The 23,126-nt window shown below is 35.9% G+C and overlaps 1 protein-coding gene across 5 annotated transcripts in view; it reads right to left on the bottom strand.

Annotated features, from left to right (window-relative positions):
• Positions 1–4,157: 4,157 nt before the first annotated feature.
• Gabpa (GA binding protein transcription factor subunit alpha) overlaps positions 4,158–23,126 on the bottom strand; it is a 28,940-nt gene continuing 9,971 nt past the window's right edge. For 4 of the 5 annotated variants that reach the window (XM_021662834.2, XM_021662832.2, XM_021662835.2 and 1 more), the window contains exons 5-10: positions 21,399–21,644; positions 15,188–15,382; positions 11,669–11,722; positions 10,253–10,393; positions 9,853–10,045; positions 4,158–7,385 (exon numbers count right to left, since the gene is read on the bottom strand). In XM_021662834.2, coding sequence (XP_021518509.1) covers positions 7,157–7,385; positions 9,853–10,045; positions 10,253–10,393; positions 11,669–11,722; positions 15,188–15,382; positions 21,399–21,644 — 1,058 coding nt within the window. In that variant the 3' untranslated portion in view covers positions 4,158–7,156. The remainder of the gene's footprint in view (positions 7,386–9,852; positions 10,046–10,252; positions 10,394–11,668; positions 11,723–15,187; positions 15,383–21,398; positions 21,645–23,126) is intronic. The other variant, XM_021662836.2, reaches the window with a different exon arrangement.

Here is a 23,126-nt window from a genome sequence, read left to right as displayed (position 1 = left end):
ATAGGGTGGCTCAGGGCCTTTATAATTCAGTTCAAAAATCAGAGTTGTATGCCATTCTTATGGTATTATTAGATTTTCCTGAATCTCTTAATATAGTTACTGACTTTCCATATATTTTGCGTATAGAAACTGCTGAATGATTCAGAATTAACTTCACTCTTTATTCAACTACAAGTGATCAGAAATAAACGTCATCCTTTGTATATAATACAGATCCCACATAGTCTACCAGGTCCTCTTGCACACAGTAAAGACAAAATTGATCAGCTATTAATAGGAAATGTGCTAGAAGCTTCAGAATTTGATTTAAAAACAACAACAACAACAAAAACAAAACAAAAAGAACATGGTAACAGCAAAGGTTTAAAGAAACATTTTTCTATCACTTGGCAACAAGCTAAGGAAATTATAACAAAATGCCCTGCTTGTTCTTTGTATAACCAATCTCCATTACCTACAGAGAGTAACCCAAATGGTACCCCCAAAAATGAAATTTGGCAAATTTCACTTGCAGACTTTGGATACTTAGGATTTCAGTGGGCAATTGCTTTCAGTTCTGAAAACTATGTTTCTGTAATTACACATTTATTAGAAGTTATGGTAATTATGGGAACACCTGTACAAATTAAGACTTACAATGCTCCAGCTTATGCCTCTAGTAATTATACAATACTCTAGTATTATACTCTATAATATTCTAGTATTATACTCTACTGTAATACTCTAGTATTATACTATAATATAAATCCTGTTACAAGGTATACCACACAATCCTACAGGGAAAAGCAGTTGTAGAGAGATCTAATCATACTTTAAAGGAGATGCTTAACAAAAAAGGACAACAAAGATCCCCAGAGATAGATTACATAGTCATTATTAACTTTAATTTTTTAAATGCTAATGAGCAAAAAACTACAACTGCTGAGACATTGGATTATGGGGGGGGGGAGGACTGCTGAATTAAATCAACCTGTGTATATTAGGGATGGCTTAACTTTCGAATGGAGGGAGGAAAGTTAAGACGCTGGGGGAGAGGTTTTGTATATGTTTCCCTAGGAAAGAAAAGCTGTGCACTCCTTCCAAATTAATAAATATTAGATCACAGGAGACCTCCTGAAGATCTAGGCTACAGAGAGGAAGAAAGAAATCAAGAAGTAAAACAAAACAGATAAAGTATACACTGACCTCTCCACATGAAAACAGCTGATACTGGCTGAGACATGAAAATGTCTTCAGCCAGGACTTCAATTATGCTAAGTCAATAAATCTTGTTGGCTTACAGAGTCCTCAGGACTTATTATGCTATTCTTTCATATGGCATAGATGAAAAGTTGTATTACAGTTTGGTTATACAATTCAGACTGGCTTATAAAGAAAGGCAGATACCTTTCACCCACTCAAAGAACAGAGAATTGTTTGCCAGTAAATTGTGCACACAGCACATTCCATACATGTGTTATGTAAAAATATGTATTACTTGGGAAAGTTTGTATGTTTACAGAACTAAAGGACCAGATACTAATGAAATTAATCCTGGCCTTCGAGGATTCCAGCATCCTGCTTGATCCAATCACAGATTGTCTCATAATAGCTGTTTCCTAAAAAAACCTGCATCCAGAAAATACTTCTATACGCTAGAAAGATCTCCCCAAAAAGAAAACGATCCCCTCAGAGAACAACTTAAGAAAGCAACGTCCCATTTCCCAAAAAGTAGGGTAGGTGGTTTAGGTTGTTTGGTTGGTAGCAAGTTGTTTAATGGTCTTGGTCAGGGAGGAAACAAAGTATAGGAGCTCAGACTCAGGGATTTCTCTTTTTCATTTTCTTTCTTATCTAGTGTTAGGGGGAAAGGGGAGGAAAAGGGATGAAACAGAAAAACAGGAGATACAGGAATGACAGTGCAGAAGGATAGGTTATTGAATCTACTCATAAACATTGTAGCTACTACTCGCCAAGAATCTTACATTGGTATAGATCTTTGTATGCTGATAAAAAATTATTTTTGGTTACACTTGTATAGATCTTATTTTACTGGTAAAAATTTAAAGTTAGGCAGGTGTGGTAGCACATAACCTATAATCCCAGCACTCAGGGAGGCAGAGGCAGGGGGATCTCTGAGAGTTCCAGGGCAGCTTGATCTACAAAGCAAGTCCAGGACAGCCAAAGCTACACAGAGAAACCCTGTCTCAAAAAAACCAAAAACAAACAAACAAAACAAAACAAAAAAACCCCCACAAAACCCAAATTTAAAGTTATTTTGGATACACATAATGTATTGTTTCAACTCTTGTATAAAGTATTGTACCTGAGCAACTCATTTAAAGATGCAATGTGAAGTTCTAGTACTTGAAAGCTATTATTACAAACTGTTTAGGATAATTAAGTAATTCAAATTAGTAGTCAGTCAATCAAACTCATGGTCACGTTAAACACTAGTCTAGATACAGAAATGTTTCCTAGGTTGAACAGATAGTAAACAGCTAGAAATGAGCAGTGTTTGCCTATTCAGATACAATGGTCAAGAACCTCAGAAACACACAAATATGGCACTTAAGATGCTTTATTAATAAAAGGCTTTTTTGAAAGTGAGACATGTCATTTCCTGACAGAACCCCTATTCTGCTTTAAAAATTGTGGGCATCATAGAACTTCTACATGGAGTTTGCTTCAAAAGTGGCAACGTAGCCACTGGGCAAAAACTGCTAATTCAACTGCAGACAGCATGCAGTCCAAGCTGTGGATAAGCAGGACACAGAAGTTGATTGCTGAGCTTTGTCACAAGGTAGGCAAGTCCTTTGTAATTCCTGCTTCATAAAGTCTTTGGGCCAGAAGGCCAAAGATGATGCCCCGATGTTATAGAGGAAACTTGGGTGATTATCCAGTCAGCTAGTTGTCTCTGTCATTTCTAGTTTTGGTAGCTGTTCTCTCTGCACTTCCTGCAAACTGAGGTAATATTCCTTCTCAAGTCTCTGATGGGGTTGAAGACTAAATAGTTAATCTTAAGTTGTTTAAGACTTAAGTAAATGTTTTAAAAAGATATTTTTAGGGCTAAGTAGATACTTTTTTAGGTTGATAAATATAAGCTATGATAGAATTTTGAACTCACCAAGATAGGATAGATAGTATTTTCTCTTAACTTGTCAAATACATGATAGTTTTCATAACTTTTGTTTATAGTTTATTATAAGAGAAAGAGCCTCTTATTAAATTAAAAGGGGGAAATGTGGAATCTCTTGTGGAAACAGAAGGTAGGAGTTCTGACAGAGAGAGATGAACGTCGGGAGAGTCAGAGGTGAGAGATTCACCATGAACTCTGAGGAAGATGGATGTATGAAATTGAAGAGAGGTAACCAGCCATGTGGCAACACATAGAATTCATGGGTAATGTAAGTTATGATCTAGTCAAGGAATGAATCAAAGCTGATGGCCTAGTCGCTTATTCATAAATAATCATTATTTTGGGAACTGAGGCATGGGAGGGAAAATCTGTGCATACATGAGACTCCTGATTCCTCTGTCTTGTCTGAAACATGCTGTCACTGTAGGACTCAGAAGAGAGAGGGAGGAGGATCACAAGCTTGGATTGAGACTGCTACATAGTGAGACCCTGACTAAAACAAAGGGCAGGGGGGCTTTATATAGTTTAACAATTGTTATTTTTAAGGAGCATTTTCAAAAATTTTATTTTTATTATTCAATTATGTGTGCTGTGGGTATTTGCACGTGCATACAGATCCTGGTGGTGGCCAGGAAAAGGCTGTATCAATCCCTTAGTTACCAAACTTGGGTCCTCTGTAAGAACGGTAAGTAACCACTGAGCTATCTCTCCAGCCTTCAGCTTGACTTTCTGACAAGTGTTCAACCTTAGTGGTTCTCCTGTCCCTATCCTAAAACCTTATTTCTGTGGATGAGAAAATGCTACTTTTCTTACCAACTAATTACAGTTCAGCAGAATCTGTTCTCCCCACACTGACAGTTTGGGGTGTGTGTGTTCTGGGGGATCAATACTTTGATAGGCTTTCAGTAAAAAGAAATACAGAGGACTCATATGTACATTTATCAGAAGCAGACTGTTAAGATTTTAAACCAATTAAAACCTTCAGGAATCTGAATTTTTTTTTTCAGAAGAAAACAAAACCCAAAAAACTTTCAACATAGAATTTATTGTATAATAATTTTATTTTTCTCATTTACTATTTTTACATTTTATGCACAAATATTTTTATCTGAGTAAAAATAGAAAATAACTGTTTTATGTAAAATTACAAAAAAACAAAGAAATACATAATTGTTATTATGATAGTATAAGTGTCTTTATTTAAAGAGTAAAAATGTATGCAAAAATTCTCCTCCCTTCTACAAAAGACTGAGAATAGTTTTTCTTGGGAATAAGTGAAATATTGAAATATCAACATTTTTATAGCCTTTAGATCTGAAGATCAGTCAGTCCCAGGTTTGTTTTACAATTATAAATTTTAAAACATTTTTGTGCTATTCCAAAGATATACTAGTTCTTCATAAAAGGCAGTAGCATAAATGGCAAATGCAGAAAACAACAGAACTTGCCATAAATATTTGGCTCTTTTAACCATACTTGAGCATCACCATTTATCAGAGGTGAAAAGTTAAATAATTTTTCCTAATTTACTTACATGGACTGACACCAAAATGAATGTAATCAGTTAATTCACTGCGTGGAGATCAACCACACAGCAATTCTGCCTGACAAGGTGGACTTTTCCAATGCCAACACAAACGTTCAGACTTCAGGCTAGCACATGTATAAATGAGCTTAATGTAAACACCACATGGAAAATTGTTTTAAAACAAAAATGAACATTTCATTATTCTTGAACTTGCAAGGTACAACAAACACTTATATTTTTTGTTTGACTGTATCTTAAATTCTATGAAAATGCATGACGAAACTGAGCAAATAATACTACAATTTTTTCACAACGTGAGTTGTTTTTAAAAAGATAGCAAAATGTAGCCTCAAGGAAAACAACAATATTTTATATCTAACTGGAGACAGAGTAATAAAAACTTGAGTCAAGGAGAAATCCCTCTCATTTCCTGGGTGAAGGTGCATAGAAAGATGCAAGAAGTAAAAAGAAATGAGCATCTCATCTCTGAGAACTCTGTTCAAAATATGACTAACAGAAAAGCTACCAAAGAAAGAAAATCTACAGAATGCCTGCAAGCATTTTGGAATGCTTAATTTTAGGGACCTAGAAGAAATATGGATGTTCCTTTCCTTTAAAACATACATTTCTACAAATGAGACATAAAATCTATCCTCTTGTCTAGAACTTTAACATAGTATCTCCAAACAGTCTAACTCTAGGATTCTCATTCTCTGGATGTAATAGGGAAATGTCCTGTTTTGAAGCAGTGGCTTACGGGTCCCCAGGCTTCAAGGAGATGGGGAAAGCCGTTTTTACAGCTACTTTTTTGTTATCTGAAGTCAGGGCCTAGAGACTGTTGTTATACTTGGACAATATTCACATCATGCTGATCAAACCGTACTAATAATTTGCCAGTCTACTGGCAACAACAACAACAAAAACAATTTAGTTGTTTTTAAGTATTTACTGTATAATCTTAAAGGACTTAATATAAACAAACTAACAGTACTTGTTGAAGTCTGATAGCACAATCCTGGAAGTCATGATGTAGGAGGTAAGCAACTTCTTTTTTGTCCCTATCCGCCAAGCCACTGCTCAATCCTGGCAGCACAGCAGGCAGCAGTCACATGTGCTTGCCCTCGAGTCAGCTCTTCTACAGTCATTTTTGGGCATGAATTGAAAGAAAAACAAATGAGAGAGGTGTGTAAAGTACCCTTTATACTGTTCTGAGGAATCCCTTTATACTACGGAAGGTATTCCTTTTCTATTATGAAAACTATATGCTAGTTTCTTATATCATGATTTATGTATAATACTTTAAAGTAAACAAAAAGAAAAAGAATTTTCTAGCCATTTCTTGGTGTTAGCAAGCAGTAAGGCATTTCATATAAGTTTTATTTAAAGATTTTAGAAATAATAATCTCCCTTTTGAATATATTTATGTTTTCATATATGTAGAAAGTGGTTAGCTGGCCGTGTATATAATAGTTTTAGTCACATATGCAATATTCAAAAAGAAAAAAAAAATGAAACAAGTGGGAAAGTTTATTTCAAGAAGATCTCCTACAGTGTCAAGTCAAATATCTTTTTATAACTATTCACAAGTAATTTCCTTCAAAGGTTAAATCTTCAAAGGTTTAACATTTTTGTCTGATCTAAAGTCTTCATTTTATCAGAAACACAGAACCGAATATATAAATGGTGTTGCATAATAATCTGATACTATAGATTAATTTAAAAAAGGAGTCAAATGAAACAAAATTTTTATTTTCTAACTGAGGTATACTTTTTAAAATCTGAGAGAAAGAATGATATCATTTTGGAATTTTTGCAATAGCTGGTTTATTTGAATTAAATAGCCCTCTCTAAATAATTTAAGTCCTTGGCCTGACATAATGAATAATCTATACAGAAAAGCAATTAATAATGGTTTGAGTTAAGCCAGCTTTAAACCTGGGTCTCATTCAACACTCTCTTCTGCCAGTTAACTTATTTTTTACTTGCAAATATATAAATTAATAACCTGATAGCTTAGTAATTATCATTTTATTTGATATGAACGTTTAGCTCTGCTTGATTAGATGAAACAGGCACACATGCTTTAGCTGAAATTTTCCTTTTTTGGGCTCTACGTAAAGCAGCAGAGAGGAAACACCTACACTCCCGAAGTGGCTACACCAGGCTGTTTCCTGGAAATGCTTCCTTACTTTCATCTTCAGATGCTACTGGCTGTTTTTGGTAGGGCTAGACATTAATACTGACCAGTTTAGCTTTCCTGACTGTTAGCAAACTACTCCACTATGAACCTGCTCTCACTCTGCAGGCATCATAGTAATCCTTTAACATACATTTTCTAAAATATATGCTCAAAGTAAAAAGATCCAAATTCACAAGAGTATGAAATATTTATAAAAAATCATGCATCAGATTGTACAGTCTAGAAATAAGATTCAAATTCAGTAATAAAGGTCAGAGCAAAGCTTGCTCTGAATATTTAAGAAAAACCTTAGACTCCTAGGAGGTCCTATGTCTCAATTGTCCTTTTCTGTTTGTAGAGAGGCAGCTGCCAGGGCTACAGCTGTGACAGGCTGGGCAATTCCATGGAGCTGCATCTTTGCAAGTTTCTTCTGTTCACATTCTGTGACCAAGCGGTTCAGTTCTGCTGCACTGTATCCAATAAGAGTCTTCAAGTCACAAACAAATTTGTACACAAATCTCTTGCCTTGAACTTTACAAATCATGTCCCCATCATAATAATACCTTTAAAAAGAAAAAACATATTAGGACCTTGTAAGGAATAGAGTTTGTACTCCCTATGTCTCAGACTTTTCTACAAACAGAAACCTAGCAGAATTACCATCACATGCATCATACAGAGTACTTAACATTACAAATCAAACTCCAGAACACTACTTACAAAAAATCCCAATTACTCCAAAATCTTATACATGAAACTTTCAAAATAATTTTTTAACAACTGCAATAACACTGATTTAGAAAACAATATAATTACCAAAGAGAAGACAGAACAAAAGAGCCTTAGAAATGGCTACAAAACCTAAACAAGAAGCCAGAGACCACGCTGCAAAGCCTCACACCTGGACTTCTTGCCTTTGTGGCAACAGAAATATCCTATTTCTTGTAATTCTTTATTCCTCATCTATAAAATGAGGTTAAAACAGTATTTACCCTTACAGAATTGTTGAATAAAGGGATAATCTTTATAAAGTGCTTAGAATTCAATGACTGCCATAGTTAACTCTCAATAATATACAAGCTATGTTAATAATCCAGAAAAAAGCTACAAATTATTGTAAAGTCCACTTGTTTTGGTTTATATAAAATCTAATGATATATTTTAATATACTATAGATATACCTTCATTTTTTCCATTTAATTTATAAAGGCTCCCCAAATTTTGGAGAAATTCTCTAAACCATTAGCAGTCCCTAAGAGAATTAATATAAGGGTCAGAAGAAACAGGCTACTGGAAAAGAGAGGAAGGGCATCATAAAGAACCCACAGCTGCCCAGTCTACAACTGCAGAGCAGACCTGGGGTCCAGTCTAGTAGGCTAGTTTACCACACTTTCTATGGAGAAAGCCCCTGAGTTTATAGCTACTTTGTACATCAGATTACACATCAGCAAAGAATTTGAATCTCAGCTTTACAAACCACCAAACTGCTTGTCATGCAGCTTAAAAATACAAGTTTATGATAAGTAGAGATTTGGGAAATGAAAAGAAAAGAAAAAAAAAAGAGCGGTGTCACCTTTCTAGAATGTAATTAGGTATTAGTATAATCATTATTTTTTTGGTAAAAGAAAACACACACACACAAGCCTTAATTTTGTCTAATACTTCCTTTCTTCAATCTAGTGAATGCATCACTAGGTACCATACAGTAGCAGGCACTGCATTTGTTTTCTCCTTACATTCAATTTCATGGCTATCCTCCCATACCTTTGTGAAATTAGTTTTTAAAACCTCTTAAATTTTGAACTATATCATATAAACAGAAAGAGACACAAAAGCTAACAGTCCAGTCATTCAAAATGCCAATTCACCATTAAGTATCACTTAGGTCTAATAACTGACTATCAATACCTAGAGTTTTCTCTGTTCCTTTCCAACCATCCCTACTCTAAAAGGTAAAACACAAGCTTGCTTTGAGATAGTAACTTCACTGCTTTTCTATTTTTTTTTCCTTAAATGCAATCCATAAATGTTGTAGTTTACCTTTCCTATTTTATCAAACTATTCTAAGTCAACACACTCATATAGTATCTATATAGTTACTATATTGTCCTTTGAACCTGACCTTTTCCTGAACATCACTGTATCATCACTTGTGGCAGTAGTTCATCTTTAATACTTGAACATATAATTGGTTTACTCATTTGTCTGCTAATGGATATGGGAGATTTCTGATTTAGGATGTTATAAGTGTGTATGTAGATATTTGGACATTTCTGTTTGTGATCTACTGAAAGAAGTTATTTAGTAACTTAGCAGGCCATAGGTTCCAGTCTTCCCTGACATGATTCTGCATCTCTGGCCACAGTGTGGAAATATTACTAACCTCACTAACATTTGGTAGCAGGTCTTTCCACTTAACATTATGCATAGTAGTTAGGGAAATCATTCCAAGTTCTATTTTTGGATATTTGGATGAGGAAAAAGGAAAAAGGATAAAACTGTAAATAAAACTGTAAAAATAGAAGACAGCATTCATATATTTGATACAATATATATCAATTTAATATGTAAAGCATCTTTATAATGCAAATTATACAAATATTTATGCTTACTAAGCAGGTTGGTTTTGTTTAAGGAATTTCAAATCACATAAAACAATCTTTCAGGAATTTAAAAAAAAGCTTTATGTACCTTAATTTTAAGAAAACTTTTAAAAGTTTTTTTAAACATAATGCACAAAACTTCCAGTTTAAAAAAAAAATTAAATCATATTCCCTATTTATTCTGTGTGTGTACATGTGTATGTGACCCTGAACCTGGCTCTCTTTTCCTACCATGTGGATCCATAGATGGAACTCAGCTGGGCAGGCTTTGGGGTGACTGAACCATTTTATCACCAAACACACACACACACACACAAAATCTTAAGAAGAAGTGTTTTATTTTCATTACCTAGGAGGTTTATATAAAGAACAGAAAGCTACATTTTTAGAGAAGTCTGATAATAGAAAAACAAAAACAAATGCTTACCGTAATGCACGGCTGAGTTTCTCATAGTTCATCGTAGGCTTGTTTTTACGTTGTCCCCATTTTTGTGCAACCAACTCAGGCTGATTTAGCTTAAATTCGCCTTCATCACCAACCCAAGAAATACAGTCTCGAGCATCCTTGTCAGTTAGAAGTTCTAGCAAAAACTGCCACAGTTGGATCTGACCATTGTTTCCTAAATCCGTAAGCAGAACAAGCATTGGTCATGTTAGAAGCTAACACAAGTCAAAAACAGTACAAAAGCCCTCTGGTTCAATCTGACCCAAGGCAAAAACAAACTTCTCATTTTGTAAATATTAACTAAACACTGCCAGAGAGAGTTTATATTCATACTTTCAATATAATTTGACAAGTTTTATAATATGAGTTTATGCAAAAATACCTGTTCTGTTCCCGGGTGAGCTTCTATCTTCTCCTGAAATCCTTGGAGATCTTTGTACTTTAGCTGCCTTTGCACTACTGTTTATAACTTTAATTGTAGTTGGTGTAGCAGACTGCACTGATGCTGGAATAATCTGCACAGCTATAATAATAATAATAATAAAAAGACAAAAAAAAAAAAAAAAGAAAACATATTTTCCTTCTAATATAGAAAGTAAAGATAAATGCAATCAATAAAATTAATGTTTCTTGCTCTACAAGGATCAAATATACCTGGGCACAGGGGTCTTTTCTGAAACTGTTTTTCCAACCAAGGACAATGCATGGATATAATATAGAATCCCTGCTCAGATGTAGCCCATGGAAGCTCAGTATCCAAGTAGGTTCCCTAGTAAGGGGAACAGGGACTGTCTCTGACAGGAACTCAATGGCTAGCTCTTTGACCTCCCCTCTCCCCCCGATGGAGAAGCATCCTTGCTAGGCCACAGAGGAGGACACTGCAGCCAGCCGTGACGAGACCTGATAAGCTAGGGTCAGATGGAAGGGGAGGAGGTCCTCCCCTATCAGTGGACTTAGAGAGGGGCATGGGAGAAGATGAAGGAGGGAAGGTGGTATTGGGAAGGAATGAGAGAAGTGGCTACAGCTGGGATACGGAGTAAAACTGCAACTAATATAAAAAATTTAATTAGAAAAATTAATGCTCCTCTAATTATGTCAAGAAAAGACCTCAGACCTAGGCAAAGGAAAAAATTGTTTCTCTTGCAGTTTGTGAATCTCAGCTTAGGCATAGTTTTCCATGTTCCAAAGTAGCAACTTAAAATGGCAAATATCCATTATCAAAGTTACCATACACTCCTTTATAGAAATGATTTCCACTACGGTCAAAGTATAGACTACTAGGAACTCATACTTGTCTATAAGACCTTAAGTACAAACACAGTGCTCATTGGAATTTTAAGAGGAGAAATAGAAACAGTTGATACTGTCTTAAACTTACTAATTGTTGTCTGTGGCATTTTTAGACATGCTATCTAGCAGTCAAAATGAATGAAACAGAGTTGCAAGTATCAACAACTTTACGTCTCAAAAGTGTTAAACAATAACTGAAAGATCCAAATAACAAGCCTCAAGCATGCATAGTATGTCTATACAGTATTTAGGGTGGCATAGCTGGTAGAAAGAAAAAAAAATGTGAGAATAGTTGAGGATAATCAGTTCTCAATTTAGAGAGGGAAAAACAGGCTTTCAAGTAAGCAAATCCAACACAAAGGCCTCTATTACTGGTCTACATGGGTTAGTTATGAAGCCTCAGTCCTCTGGAGTCAGAAATTTATGGTGAAAGCTTTAACTTGACGTTATCTAATAACAAAGCATTTCTTCCTGATAAATGGGAAATTTTATGGGAATGAATACTCACGCTGGTCAATTGTAACTATCTCATTCATTTGCTGCTCTTGGCTTGCCAAAACATCTGAAGAACACAAAAAAATTAATTTTTATTTAAAACCAAAAATATAATTCTCAATAGAGTAAAAATAAATTTAGCAAACACAGCCTTTAAAAAAAGCTTCATGATGAAAACCAAAATCAGTAAGACAAACAAGATACACATTCAACAACCGAAACTTAGGATAAAATTCCTAAAGTTAAGTTTTTAGTAAAACTGTAGTCCTAAGTCCTACAGATTACTCATGTTTAAAATACTGCTCAACAAAAGACTTTTGCTACCAGTTCTGTTCCTTAGAGAACCCTGACTAACACAGAATCCTAAAATAATCCTAAAAGCCTAAACAGAATCCTCTAAAATAATCGTTCATTCAATCCGTCATTTTTCCCAGCTCAAATGCTATCCGTACTCTGCCCCACAGTTACACATCCCAGTTCCTAGCACTTCAGACAACTATGTCTATCATAACTGTGCCTATCTATTGAAACTGAACCTGTCAGTTATCATCCTTGGACTGAATGAATGAGTCATGAGACTGGGATCCCAAGAAGACAGTAAAGGTGCTTTGCATGGGTCTATTTTGAGATACAAGAGCTGAGAAGAGCTGGGAAACTAAGATGAGGTCTGAAACCCATCTGCCAGATGGAATTTTCTTTGGGGCGCATAGGTTTAAAGGCTTAAATAATTATTTGGGACTAGCCTCAGAGAGATACGGGTTTAGATCTTAGCAATCTTAGGTAAAATTCCAAACCAAGGTTATTAATTCACTTCTAAATGAGATCTCACATACCTCACAAGGCTGTTGTGAATGTTAAAGGAAACTGTTTTAAAGAAGCACACTGAAAAGTTAATGTTTCAGTAAACTGAAGATTAATATGCTTAAATCAGACCTCTAGTTCTGAACATTCTACCTCAGAACTGTTCTCTTTTAAAGCTTTGCTTATTTTTTGGTTTTTCCAGACAGGGCTTCTCTGTGTAGCCCTTGCTGTCTGGAACTCACACTATAGACTAGGTTGGCTTCAAACTCACAGCGATCAGCCTACCTCTGCTCCTGAATGCTGGAATTAAAGGCATTTGCTGCTACCACCCAGCTAAAGCTTTGTGGTAGATTTTTCCATACTTTTGAAAGTCTCAATGACAAAAAGTGCTCTTAACACTAACATTATTCTATCTGTCACTAAATGAATTTAAGGAAGACAAGTTAGAAGCATTTACTAGGTAGCACAGATGCTGGCAACCTGTACACTCAGCTCCAGAACCCTGACTCTCAGAGGCTTGAGCGTGGTGGGGGTCTCAGGGACTCTTAACACAGAAAGCAGAACACAGAAAATGATAGGTAATCCAAGAAAATAGAGTAAACCTGAGTATCATACTTCTAAAGACCCCCAAATTTTGGCCACACATCAAGAAAACAGAACGCTTAAAAGCAAAGTCCTTGGGATCATGGAGCAGTTATAAGGACACATCAGGACCTAAGGGTATGACTTTGAAGCGGCTCTTTCCCTGAAGACTTTGGTCTTTGCGGACAGACGTTCACATCAAAAGCGTGCTGAAGAATTTGTATGTCTGGAATATTTATTTATCTTCTCCAATATAAAAGACTCTGAAAGAAGTTGTAACTTAGGAGCTACATGGAAATGGGCCAAGTAGTAATCAAGGTAGAAAAGGAGTCCTCTCTCTCCAGATAGCCTCACAAGAGATCACTAAGGCTGAGTAGGCAGCATGCTGATCAGTAACAGTTCTGTCCTAGAAACAGTCCGTTTAGAGTTATGCTACAGGCCTTTCTTCTTTCTGCTTATGAGCCCTGTTCTGAGAAGACTTAGGAACAATAGAAAGTCTGTCAGCCTATGGATCATCAAACTTGTTTTATAAATGCTGAATTGAGCCTTTGATTCTAAAACCAAATGCCATTTTCTCATTAGAGCAGGACAAAGATCCATGGTGGAGAGGCAAGAATTTCTAAGATATATTTATGGAGGCTGTATAACCCTACAGGAGAAGGTCTTTGAGGAAAACTCCTCCTACTGTACAGAGAAGGAAGAATAAACAAGTGTCTTGTCTGCTGACAAGGAAAAGCAAATGAGTAATAGTGTTTACAGTTTGAGAAAACATCAGGTGAATCAGAAAGTAACAGCACAAGAAAGAGTTGATCTGGGAGAGACTGGGAAAACCATGATTTTGGTGGAGACTATTCTAAGTACTACTACTGTTGTAGTTCCAAGAATTCCAAACAACATAATGTTTCAATGAACATGATTCAGTTGAGACTCTGACACTGAATGACAATCAAGACATTCACTTTACTCATATATAAAAACTGAAAGCTGGTAATAACCCTACACAGACAATGAGTACAGTCAATCTCTTAGCAACAATGCCAAACACAACTACAGTCCATTCAAGAGAAAACAAGCAGAGCTTCTTTCCAGAGCTCATCTCTTACTCAATAGCAGAGATGAACCCTGGGTGAAAATGTTAAGCATCAAATTACTGTGTATGATCCTCTTTCCAAATCAGGTGTCCAGTAGAACAGAGTAGGAGCCATGACATTTCCATCCATAACTCTAACAAAAAGAATAGACTCTGCCCAAATAAAAAACTATGGATGTCTGGCTAGCATCGCAATATACAAAACACTTTGAGGGGATGGGTTGCTGGTAAAATGGCTTAACAGAGACCTTACAAAGAACTAATTATTACTTAATAATTAATTAATTACACCTTAGGAGTTATTAAATTATGGGGTGGACTAAACCAAAACTTTATTTGAACTCTTTGGTCAGCCAGGTGGTTTCTAAGTTTTCTTCATAGTCCCTCCCTTAATCATAATCTCAGAGGCTCTCTTAAAATCTTATTTATACAACCAGTAAAGGCATTTAAAAATGCCTAAGCCCACAAAAAAGAAACTAGGAGGGAAATCTCCTGTGATCAATTGATATTAAAGTTTCTAGAAATGCAGGCAATGACTAGGAAAAGACAAGGCAATGATTAGAACACATGAAAAAGGCTAACGAAAGAGCATCATATGAGATTTTAAGGAACTGGATTCTAGCCAGGCTCACATCTGTAATCCCAGCCACTTGGGAAACTGCAGCAAAAGGATCCTGAGTTGATGTTAACCATGGCATATAGCAAGACTTATCATAAAACAAAAAAAAAAAAAAAAAAAGGAGAGATTTTTTGGAATTTGGTATAAGCCTAGCTTAGATTCTTAGTTTGCATATTCCCTGGGTCTAATACTCTGTAGGGATCTTACAGCCCCAGTCTCTTCACATAAAAACTAAAAAATCAGGAAAGTAATGCTTTACGGCATAACAATAGGTACTGAGATAATACATAAAGAACTTTTCATACTACCTATAACAATGAATACTAATTATTATAGCTCAAGTGTTTGCTTATTAACAATTAATAAAATAAAAACAAAGTTACAAAAAATAAAATTAAGCTTAGTTAGAATGCAAATAGATAATAACTCTAATTTTATACATTTTCGAAGAAGCTCCAGATGACTCCAGAGAATTTCTCCCCGAGGGACCCGCTGAAAAAAATCTTCTTGGTTGAGACTACATAATTCTCTTCCCGAAATGTTGAGTGTGGTGAGGTCTATATCAGTCATGCTGAACTCCTTCATTACCCAAACCACCCAATGCAGGACTTGGTCTGTGGACCACTGTATAGGATCTAGAAAGAAAAATATTACCTTTAGCCTAGTTCCATCTTATAGAAATTTACAGTTAATTTCTCAATACACATATATACACAAATGAAATCCAGACAGGTGTTTTTCCCAAGTGAAGCAAACTAATTTCCTAAAGAAGAACTTTTATGCTGATGTTGCATTTTCTCCTCAGTTCTTTCTCAGTTTCTCAATCTCAGTTTCCAGTGGAGTCACTTGGTTCTGCATCAACTAGTCTGGAATTTTATCATGAAAAACAAACTATAATTGTTCTCTGGTGGGTCAAATGACAACTAAAGTATATTATCTTGGAGATAATGGAGGACACTGCCTAAGCTCAAAATAGTGTTTTGTAGCACTGTATGGTTTTGTGTCTTACAAACTTCAATGGGATCCCAGGGAGCTGGTCTCGGTCTTCAAATTGTGTACAATGCACCCTTTCCTCATCCCTTCCAATAAAAGGTTAGCTATCTTGTACAAACCCTTGGTGGCACTTACGATATGGCATTCTAACTACCTGTTTACTCAGTTTTTTCCCCTAGTGGCATCAAGGCCATAACTCTGAGGTCTGTGTCTGGTAAATCTGACTTCAGCTTGCCTTGAATAGACATTTGTTGAATCTACACAAAGAATACAAAAATTATTCCATTTTGTCTGTTATTTTTATTTCTACAAGCTAACCAAATTTGCAAATAGAAAAATAAAAGATTTTCAGCATATATAAAGATTTCATTACTATATTCCTGGCACCTAATTGCAGACGTTATCTGGGAGCACTTAATGCTGGGTTAATTCTGGCACTGCTACTCTTGCTTTATGATTATCTACTTAAATAGTACTGATCATATACCCGATAAATGAATGTTATTCAGTAAGAAAATATGTGAAAAAGTAAAAATTGAATGTTTTTTTCAAGGAACAATTTATAGTTAAAATAAACTGAAGAAAAACATATAGGATTGAAAGCCACAAAGAAGAGAAGGGAGAAAGTGTAGGAAGATGGGAATAAAGTTTATTTTCTCTGAATGCAAACAGAAAAATAGAAAAACCTCAGGGTGAGGGTAAAGCCAGAAACCTATAGATGCTTAAAAAAAAAAAGACAGACACTGAGGTGACAAAGTATCTCCCACAAATTCCATAATATACATGGGTGAAGACAAAGCAATTTTTATAGGATATTGAGTGTGGTCACTCTTGTAACCTCAATTATTGAGGAGGCTTGAGGGCAGCTTGTCCAACTGTCAGCTCTCATCTCAGAAAGGAAAAAAAATCTACAAGAGCTTCAGGTTTCTAAACCTGTACAGAAGAGTGCAAAGGGAAGCCAAATGTCTTGATTCATTCTGACCACAGAAATCCAGAACAGCCAAGAAGTAGCTATTGAAAGCATAGCAAGCCAAGATAGAAACAAAGACTAAAGAATAGTTTTCCTAATACTGCAGCAGCTGAATACAGGGTCAACAGGGAAGGAATGAAAACAAAAGTTGAGAAGCAAAGGAACATGAGAGCAAGGAAGTGCACAAGGAAGGCTCAGGTAAAAGGAGAAGCAAGAAAACAACAAAAGAAAAAAATGAACAAAAAAGATGCTGGCCCTCATGGTGCAGATAAACCTGGATACCTAGGAGTTTGAGGCAGAAGGATCAAAGGTTCGAGGTCTGCCTGGGCTTTGCAGTTCAAGGCCAGCCTAGGAACTTATGGGGACCACGTCTTAAAATAAAGAAAGGGGAAGGAGGACTGAGGCTGTAACTCAGTGGTAGAATGCTTGTCAAGCAGCTGTGAGTCTGTGAATCCAACCTCCACTGTTGCCAAAACAGAGAGGAATGAGAGAAGGGAGAGTTAGGCTGGGGGATGATGAACGGATGGAGCATATGAGAAGGAATACAGCAACAAACAAGAGCTGAGAAAGCAAGCCACTCAGCTCTGGAATACTACCACAGAACAACATAAGATGGCTCTCAATTAGCCAAGCTACCATGAACCATACCTCCCTTTAAAATATTTAAGAAAGCAAGGTCATTTTACCTAAAAACTTACAAGAAACTATCAAGACCAAGTAAGATAAGAAAAATATTAGTCTGATTTGTTTTCCTCCAATAATACCAGAACATCTGGTTTAATATACTGAACTGGCTCAGTATATTTTGTCTCTTTTCTCAAAAGTAATAGCGAAATGCCAGAAGCATTTTTTTTTATTTTTTCAAGATGCACAAGCACAGCAACCAAGACACAAAGTCACAGAGTTGGAGGGGAGATTTCAACTAGTTCTTAAGAGCTAGCCACAATAAGCTGGCAACAACCAATTTATTCAGTGAAGAGAAAGTATGACCAAAAGTGTCTGTCCAGGAGGGCCCCAGTGTAAAGAGAGAATGCCTCCCTTCAGGCTGTACTGAATCCAGACAGTAAGAAAGGCAGAAGGGTCAAAAGGAGGGGGTTCATTTAATATATGGCAAGATAATATTATACATATTCAGTGATTAGACACTAATGCATAATTATGATGAAGGAAAAAATTTTCACTATAACCAAACTAAGATAAAGACCATACACAAAGAGCAGATGAAAAAGCCCCAGTGCTCAAGAACTTGAATGTTCCCTAGGACAATAATAATGGAATGGGGTCATCAAACTGAAAAGAAAGTGAAATTTAATGGAAAATGTAGGACTCAGCACTACAAAGGAAAAAAAAAGCTAAGGCAAGAGCTTTAAACTTGTGGAGACTGCTTCCAGATATACATGAGAATGAGGAACACTAACAGATTACTCAAAGTAGGAAAAAGTCTTGATATACACAAACCTATGTAACTACAATAGCATACATAGGAGGCTGAGCAGGAAGACTGCTGTAAGGACAAGGACAAGATGGATACATAGTGAGTTCTAGGACACCCTGGCCTAGAGTGAGACTATCTTAGAAACTAATCAAACAAAAAAGAAATCAATATTCAACTTAGGCAACCTTAAAGTCGGTATAACTGCACTAGTGGTTTTACAACAAATGATCAGTTCTAAGGCAATAGGAGTAACTTAAATGAAAGTTACAAATCAGTTTGTAAAACAGAAAGGAGAGCCAGGTACTTGCAATTCCAGTAAATGGGGAGGCTTAGGCTGGATGACCACAAGTTAAAAGTCCATTCTGACAACATAAGAAGACTTCACCTCAAACAACGAAACAAACCACATAAACTGTGCCACACACACCAGCAAGTCTCCAACATGAAAAAGTGTAGAATCTTGCTTTGTTGCACACAGAAGCTAGATAAGTCTCATTCACAAGATGAGTAAGTGATGAATAAAAGCAGTGTCAAGTATAACACGGTTGTGACTAGACAGCAGGATGGACGACAAGAAAGCTAGTACAGAAGTGGCTTCTGAGCAACTTTTCTTTCTTGCTATCAGATTTATGAGAGAAGACTAAAGAAAGAAGTTTACCAATATGGAGAAGACAGCTATAGAACTGGACATCCAGTTAGATATAATCTTTAATACTTTCTGTGTGAATATATGTTTATATTTAAGAATCTACATACGTTCATAGATGTTAGTATTTGGCAAAACCAATAATTTTTAAAAAATACTTAAAAATACCAAACATAGACTATCATTTTAATATTAATATCTCATTAAGGAAAATATATATTTGACACTGAATTAGTTTTTTATTGTTTTAATATTTTGTATAGCCCATCTCTTTGGATAGATTTCTAACTAGTTATTAATTTCATCTTCAGATTAAAGGGCAATACTAAAAAATATCCACACATATAACCACATGAATGAAGAAGTGTCTAAGCTGCTGTCAAGATAGAAAACTAGTTTATATTAATATGAGCTGTAGAGAATTTCCCAATGTATGTCAATATTTCAGAGATTTAAAGTAGCTGTAACTAGTTAATTATATTTCAGTGTTGCTTGGAATTAATCAACAAATTAGTCAAAGAACTGCATGTAGTTATGTTAAGTTTTCATGTCCCTTTTTCCCCTTCTCAGATGATTCCTAACTTTCTGTCAAAAAGCTCAAATAAACTATCCATACTAGCTTTCACATGCCTAAGGTAAATTCCTACATGCCACAATAAGGAACTGCATAAAGCTGTCCCTTGGTATATGTGGGGAATTGGTTCCAGGAGGCTGCTACTCCTCAGGAATACCAAATTTCTCAGACACTGCCTCCTACAAAACAGTATAGTATTTGCTTAAAAAGGATGCATATATGCCTGTAACTTAAATCATGTCTAAATAAAACACACAATACAATGCAAATACTGTAGAGTACTTACTACTGAGGGAATAGTGATAAAAGCAAACCACTAACTCTCCATCTGTCTGATAACTTATTTCCTAACACTTTTCTTCTCTATTACCTCAAAAAAATTCTAATGCAAGTTCTCTGTTTCTGAGTAGTTAATTTATAATTCAGCTTATCTAACTCGAGTAATTTAAACCCAAATTGAACAATACTTCTATGATTACCAAACTAGCTGCTACTTTGTATTCTTGACTTTCTCAAAAGCATCTCGAGTCTTATCCACTTACAACTCTCCCTCAAGCAGTGTTACTACAGTATTTCCTTCTGTTTTCAGCTGTGCCATTGGTTTGGGGCACCATTTTGGAGACAGAGTCTCACTATGCAGCCCCAGTTGGCTGGGAACTCAGAGATCTGCCTACCTCTGCCACCAGATGCTTGAATTAAAAATGCATGCCACTACACTTTGCATCTGTGTGCCTTCCTGTTTTCTTTCTCTTTCCCCTGCCTTACAAGAACAGTCTTAGAGCCAGAAATAGTGTTCTTCTCCATGTTGTCCTCAAAAACCTACTGTTACTTTTATAGCTTCAAATACAAACACAGTATGAATGAACTCCAGCGTATCTGCATCTCCAGTCTGACATTTGTGCTCCTGAAAGTAGGTTAAGGCTAGTTTAACTAAACTGATTATAGAGTTTATCAGACATCCCTACTTCCTCAAAGACTTTCAGAGATTTGTCAAGGGTTATGAATCTAGTTTAGATGTCAAATGCTTGCCCAGCAAGCATAAGGTATTAAGGCTAGTCCTATAAAGGTTAAGTACTGTGTCATCATCAAAGGCATACTCTGTTCTTGTGTATCACCATTAGTCCAGAATTTAACATAGTGCCAGGCAAACAGTAACACATTAATGAAGATACAACTGATTTGTTTCAAGACTATTGCCCTCGTCACTCAAGCTTGAGAAGTTAGGTCAGTACTTGAATATCCTCTCTCCATGTTCACAATCTGTCACCCTTACCACTGTTTACACCGTTCTCTTCCATTTTACTACCAAAGAAAGTACTGGGTCTAAGCAAATCTGGGCAGTATTACTATTGTACAAATGATAAGAACATGCTCTTGTTTTCTTTCCACTCAGCCACTATGTGCCTTATGGGACATATGGGCAATTCATTTTTTTAGTTATCACTTTCAACGATGTAAAACAGTTCTACAGTGTCAGAGATAACTCTTGATCCAATATATCCTAAGTACTCTTGCATCCATACCAGTCTAAGCTTTGTTCTGAATGTTTCCTGTTTCATGGAAGCATAGTCTCTCAGAATGAACTCACTCCCACTTTCTTCAGACTATGATGCCTATGTTTTGTTTTTCTGAGAGAGGGCGTGGTACACAAGCCTAAGCTTGCCCTGAATTCATGAACTGCCTCAACTCCATTTGGCATTCCTCAAAATATTCAGCTTGATTTCTTTGAGGTTCTAAAGACATGCTTTACTTGTATTAGTTTAAACTTTATGACACCCACCTCTCTTCAACTACACTGTGAGCATGCTAAGGGCCAAATTTCTTCTAATAATTCTTTGTATTCTAGCAATCAGCATAGTATTTGTTCATCATGTGTTCTTAGTATGTTACAACTCAAAACTAAATATATATTAAAAAAAAAAGAACATTCTTTCTAGAAAGTCTACATTAAAAAACATTTTATCATACCCCAGCAGAGTTTTGTACATCTAGATTTAACTCTTACTGCACCGAACCAACAGCTGTCTCATTACCATAGGGGATCCCAAGGCGCTCCTGCTCTTTTCTGTAGCCTTCCAGTGCAGCAGCCCATCTTGTCACCTGCTCAGAAGTCTCGTCAGAAATTGTTGTGATATGCTTGGTGCCATCAAGAGTTATCACTTGGGCTTCTTCAACCAAGTGTGCTTCTGCTTCTGCATGGTGAGCATCTGGATCAATGACCACTTCAACCGTTTCCGCCGTTTTAACAATTTCAAGAATGTTTAACTTTGGCTCAATTCCTAACAGTGAAGAGAAACAAAAATATAAATTTAAATAAAACCTCAAGTCACAAAGAAATAAAAGTTTATTTTTCTAAATGAGAGAAGAAAAAAGTGATGTCCTTGAAACAGTGAGAAAGTAAATATATCCTTATTGCCAAAAAGTACAATTCAACAGGGACAGTACGTCAACATTAATTCTTTTTGCTTTGGTAATTACCAAGTGATTATATAGAAGAATGCATGAACATTCTTTTACTGCAGTGCTAGGGATCAAACACAGGGTCTCATATTCAAGGGAAGTTCTCTAGTACTAGGCTGTATCCACAGCCTACCTAAGACCCGGTTATCAAGAAAACACAGGTGCTGATGATATTTATTTATAAAATAGAAAAAAATCATGTCTGCAATTAATCTTGAAATAGTTGAAAAACAAAAACATGCTTGAAGAAAAAAATAAAAGCAAATGTAATAAAATTTAACACCTATGTAAAGACTCTCCAAAAATGCTTTACCTAGTGCTGTAAGTTTTTAACAATAAATTGTACCTAAGTATACAACTTGACAAGCCTTACCTACATCATACCAGATGGTAAAAAAGTAGCACTTCTTAAAACAGTAATGTAAAGTACTGACATGAATTAAAAAAGTTGGAAACCACAGGAGAGTGCATAAATAAGTAGCTATACATTCATGATTTCACAAACTTTCTAAGAAAATTAAAATGAGAACACCCCATCCAAATAAATAACATCGAATACAGGCAGGCTGGCCATAAACTCACTACAGAGCTTACCAAAATACCAAACTCCTTATCCCCCTGCATTTGCCTCGCAGGTACTAGGATTGCAAACCACTGCTCTTGGCTGGCTGCCTTCTTTTTACTTTATCTGGTGTGTGTGTGGGTGCGTGTGTATGGGTGTATGCATGCACATGGAAATCAGAGTTCATATGTGACATCTTCCTCAATCTTTCTACAGCTTACTTTCTGAGTCATGATGTTTCTTTGAATCTGCACCTTACCAATTCATATGCCTGGATAGTCAGCAAGCGACAAGAATTTTCCTTTCTCTGACCTCTTACATTGGGATTCTAGGTAAGCACCACTGTGTTCAACTTTTCAGTGCTTGGAATCTGAACTCTCAGGTGTTCATGCTCACTCAGTAAGAACTTAACAGACATCCATTTCCTCAACCCCTCTATCTTCTGACCCTAAAGACTGTCTGACTTTATTCAATCAAACTCGTATCACTTAACCCAAATCCTAAACAAATTCAAACCCTTTATTATTAAGAACTGTAGTTTCTGTGAAGAAGAAAAAATAAAAATGAGGTGATTTCTCATTACAGAGCCTCCTCAATGGAGATTTAGTCAAGCAAAAACTTAATGCTATTTCAGAAAACAGAATTATATTTAGAAATTATACCCTTCCGATGTCTATCCTATTTGCCTTTCTGAATGAGGATTGATCAATTTACCTAGGGTCCTCCTTCATGCTTCACT

The sequence above is a fragment of the Meriones unguiculatus genome, chromosome 17 (assembly GCF_030254825.1).
Source record: "Meriones unguiculatus strain TT.TT164.6M chromosome 17, Bangor_MerUng_6.1, whole genome shotgun sequence".
In the NCBI taxonomy this organism is placed as follows: domain Eukaryota; kingdom Metazoa; phylum Chordata; class Mammalia; order Rodentia; family Muridae; genus Meriones; species Meriones unguiculatus.
The sequence above is the reverse complement of the archived record's forward strand: the minus strand, read 5'-3'. Positions and strand labels throughout refer to the sequence as shown.